The 4,422-nt window shown below is 45.1% G+C and overlaps 1 protein-coding gene across 1 annotated transcript; it reads right to left on the bottom strand.

Moving 5' to 3' along the window:
• Window positions 1-2,586: 2,586 nt before the first annotated feature.
• Window positions 2,587-4,098, bottom strand: AGABI2DRAFT_152533 (hypothetical protein; the record flags this gene model as incomplete). The annotated part of the gene is made up of 7 exons (XM_006463292.1): window positions 2,587-2,697; window positions 2,780-2,914; window positions 3,090-3,241; window positions 3,318-3,494; window positions 3,568-3,798; window positions 3,853-3,984; window positions 4,053-4,098. The coding sequence occupies 7 exons, from the start codon at window positions 4,096-4,098 to the stop codon at window positions 2,587-2,589; spliced, it is 984 nt and encodes a 327-aa protein (XP_006463355.1).
• Window positions 4,099-4,422: the final 324 nt, after the last annotated feature.

The following is a 4,422-nucleotide window of genomic DNA, read 5'->3' on the forward strand; positions in this document are numbered from 1 at the left end:
ATCTCTGTTTAGATCGGCCTACTTTCATTCGTTACCGACTTCTAAAGAAGAGAACGGCTCGTTCGGATGACTCGCTTGTGACCTTCTAACCCCTCTTCTTCTCCCGAACATAAATTTGAAACTGCTTTGACTTGAACCGCCGTGGAATCATACTCCTGGCGGGCCATACGTACGTCCTACTACTCACTGCTGGTGCCAAAAAGACGCCATAGCTCGGCCTTAAAATTCTCTTTCACTTCAACTGTGCATCCATACTAGTATCAAGTTTCAACTGACATCACTTGCGTCGAATTTTAATTGCGGAACATTACTCTACCAACACGCTGACTTCAGATGATAATTCGACTCGGCGACTACCTCCGAAATTTGAACTACAATTTTGATTACTAGCGCACCCGTCATCATTGAATGACGCCACCATCATACAATTACCAACCGATTTTTGATACCTATCACTTCATGTAGCACATTGTCGTTGCATTGAAGGCACGGGGGCGATATTTTGAGACGGTGAGTTGGTCGATTTGGAAAAAAAAAGATACAACTCTGCTTTACGACCAACACCTATTTTGCTCCTGGAATCGTAACTGGTACGAGGTTCCGCGCCGAAAGCATATATGCATGCTCATTGGGATACGGATGCATAGGCCTACCATTATCATCATTGAACTTAAATATCCAGCGCTTCAGCACCTCCGTCATCTGAGCCAGTTTCAAAGTACTACACCGAAAATGCATTCGAAAATCAAATGTGCACCGACTTCATTCCTGTTTTCATAGGGACAGGAACCGTGAATGGCCCGCAGGGCGTACAGGCTATTTTTAGACCACTATCATTATGCAAGGCCAAGTTTCCCAATGTGGATTTTGGCCTCTTGTTTCCCCGGTGAGATACTCGAGTCCAGTCGTCCAGCCCCCGGATATCCCGCCGTTAACCGCGAGGTTGATATACAAGCTTTCAAGCCAATTATACACATTCTTTGAAGAACGCGACTTCTCTCTTCCCTTGATACTTCACGACCCTAAGAACCGAATAAAAAAGCTTAAGTCAAAGACTGTATATATACTCAATTACCTTGGATAGTTCCTCATCTTCCGGCTTCATCTCTAAACGAGTTAGAAAATAGAGCCCAAAAATATATCTACGGTAACCTCATCCGAAAAAAAAAAGTTCACTTTCACGAGGAAAAAGAAAGAAGAACTGCAATAAATCTTTTGAGACATCTCGAGTGTCACGAAGAAAAAAAAACAGAGACAGAAACAGATAGAAACAACAAAAGTGCAGCTTTTTGTTTTGGAAAAGAAAAAGAAGACATACAGGAGGCTAACCCAAGAATATATTTATATACCGAAGTCTTCGATGAAATACACGTAAAGAATCAACAACAGGGAAAGTATTTGTCAACGTGCTTTATTTCTTTTCTAAAACAAAAACAAAGTATAAAGGGTAACGATATTGATTTACACAAAACCAAGACAGAAAAAAAAGGAAAAGGAAGTGGGGGAGAGGAAGAAAGGAAGGAAGGCCCTAAACATGTGACGGTTTGCTGAAAAAAAAAAAAGAAAAAAAGCACAGGAAAAAAAAGGTGCTCAAGTGGGAGGCTGGGCTATGTAGAGAATATATACTGAGGACTACTCAAGGATGGTGGCGTAGCGAGCGAGGACGGCAACTATGGTTATACTAGTGGGTAGATAGTGACCAAAAGGGACATTGAATGAGTACTTGAGGCGCCGTTAGGTAACAAAAGGTGGTGGTGATGGGGCAAAAGGACCAGGCAGGAAGACTATTCCAAGTCGAATGGATTATTGACTATAGGCGAATATACGATAATAACGGCTCCAGGGCTCGGGTTGTCGATCAAGAGAAAGAGGATGGTCAATGGGAAGGTGCATGAAACGGCAGAAGTTTGAACAAGAAAGTAAGGGAATGGGGATGAGAAAGATCTCAGACAATAACATGTTATAAAAACTCCATGACAATTGTCATTGTCGATGTAATTCCCATTCCAGTGCCAATTAACAAGCATCAAACCACCTCAGCCCCACACAACACCATCTCTCCTCCCACAAAACCATGATGTGAACGTAAACACCACGACGGTAAAAGAAAACAAGTCCCTTGGCTCGTTCGTACTTCGACAGAACTTGGAAGGGGAAGGGGTGGGATGGATAGATGCGGAGTTACGAACCGGAGACGTGAATGCTGACCGTAAAACAGTAGACCAATAATAAGAAGATATAGGACAAAAAAAGGGAATCAAATATAAAAGGACAAACGGAAAAAAATGGATGACGGGAAAGAAAAATTACAAAGGTCTGTCCACTAGTCTTCTCCCGGTATGACGTAGGAAAAAGATTATGAAGTAATGGGGAGAGACAAAGGATAGAAAACCCGCCTGGTGTTATGCTGCTGATGCCCGAGAAAACCCATCGCGTGTGTTCACTCAACGAACGCCACTATCTGATCTACCAATAGATCCTCCACGGAACAACCGTCGCCGTTATCCACTACCACCGAACCACCAAGTGTAGCCTTGACCCTCCATCATTTGCTTACGCCCCCAAAACCTCCCAAGTGGATGAGCTTCAGCCCATCTTGCTATCTTTCTTTTTTTGCTTACGAGGTGGTGTCACAGGCCTCCCCATGTTCATTCCTCCATACGGGTACTTGGGTTTTTTCTCCGCAGGTTTCAAGATCTACGGGGCAGGGTGGGAGAAAAGATAGGAAGAGGAGCGTACGTGAGTCAAATTTATTCGCCTGCAAGAGCCAACAACATACCTGGAACGAACATAGCAACGTCTCATCCACACTCATCATCGCACCTGCATTATCGAACTCTCCACAATAATTCGGGGCAGAAAAGAGAGTCACTAGATGCCTCTTGGCGAAGAATTCGTATCCATCCTCGACAACCTATTTTTAGAAACAGGGGAGGAGACATTAGTCACTAGATCCAGCATTTTCAGCGAGACTAAGATATCACAAAAAGAATCACAAAAAGCCTATCAATGGTCGGGTATCACTGTCTCTCTCGAGAACAAAACGGATATACAAGGAAGTGCCGCGGAATGAACGAACAAAAACTTACTTGATGCGCTCGACAGATCAAATCCATATCGTGTTTCTGTAGGAATCTTGATACAACATCTGGCCCAAAGGTGAACGACACGCCCCGGTCGTTTTCTGACCATCCTGTAATGTCTTTGTCTGGATCGGACCATAGCAAGTCACAAAGTAACCCTGAGGAACACGTGTCGCACAAAGCAGAGTCAACATAATAGCCCCGCCGGATAAACGTGTTTGATGTAAGGCGCACCTGTATCTGGAACATCTGTCGGGCGCATTACCCTACGTATCTGCTCCATCGACTGTAGGTCAGGACTAAGACCACCGTGCATCGTGAAAATCTTTTCGTCAATGATGGCTGCGATAGGCAAGCAGTTGAAACAATCCGTAAAAGTCTTCCAAAGTTTGATGTTGTATCGGCGTTTACCTGCAGGAATGCAAAGCATCAGAAAAATGAGCAATTTTTAGCGCGGGCCAGAGCACGAGAAAAAGGGACAGACATTCATCATAAAAGCCGTAAATCCTATTGATACTAGCGCACTCATGATTTCCACGTAGGATGAAGAAGTTTTCGGGATATTTGATCTTGTAGGCAAGGAGGAGACAAATGGTCTCTAAGGATTGTTTTCCTCTATCGACGTAGTCACCAAGGAAAAGGTAGTTGGCTTCTGGTGGGAAACCGCCATATTCGAAAAGTCGGAGAAGGTCGTAATACTGTCCGTGAATGTCACCTGTAGTCGGCCGAGGTCAGGGAAAAAAATGGGGTCAGGGATCGGGGGACGTACCGCAGATTTTGATGGGGGCCTCGAGTTCAAGGAGAATGGGTTGGGTAATGAAGATTTCGCGCGCTTTTGTACAGAGATGTTTAATTTCGTACTCCTGGAGCTGTACGGGCTTGCCAGGTCGATTTCCGCGTACTGTTTGAAAAAATTGTCAAGAGTTGAGTCAGCAGGGTTATTGATGTCAGGTTGGGGATCAGAGCAACACCACAGTGGCACGATTTTTTCTCGGAACGAAAAGCTTGCCACCATTAAGTAGTAGTAGCACTGCCAGGCGAGAGCAAGAAAAATAAAACTGATCGCGGCGGGAGAGTTGCAGTAACGCAATGCCTCTAGCGAAGCAGCTCCGGACCGAGCAGCTCTCCCCGACTCGTTTCAAGGACGAATCCAGTCCCGCTGCTCGCTGCTTGCCCTACGTCAGGCTGTGATGGTGTAGCCAGGGTATGGGCGGCGTAGACAGATTGGGGGATGGTAGTTCTTTGACGCGTCAAATTGCCACGAGTGACCGCCAGGGGGAAATTTTCAGGGGAAAAAAAGCCTCACCTTTCTAGCAGACGGTCGATTACAGAGTCAAGG

This window comes from Agaricus bisporus (assembly GCF_000300575.1).
Source record: "Agaricus bisporus var. bisporus H97 unplaced genomic scaffold AGABI2scaffold_8, whole genome shotgun sequence".
Taxonomy (NCBI): domain Eukaryota; kingdom Fungi; phylum Basidiomycota; class Agaricomycetes; order Agaricales; family Agaricaceae; genus Agaricus; species Agaricus bisporus.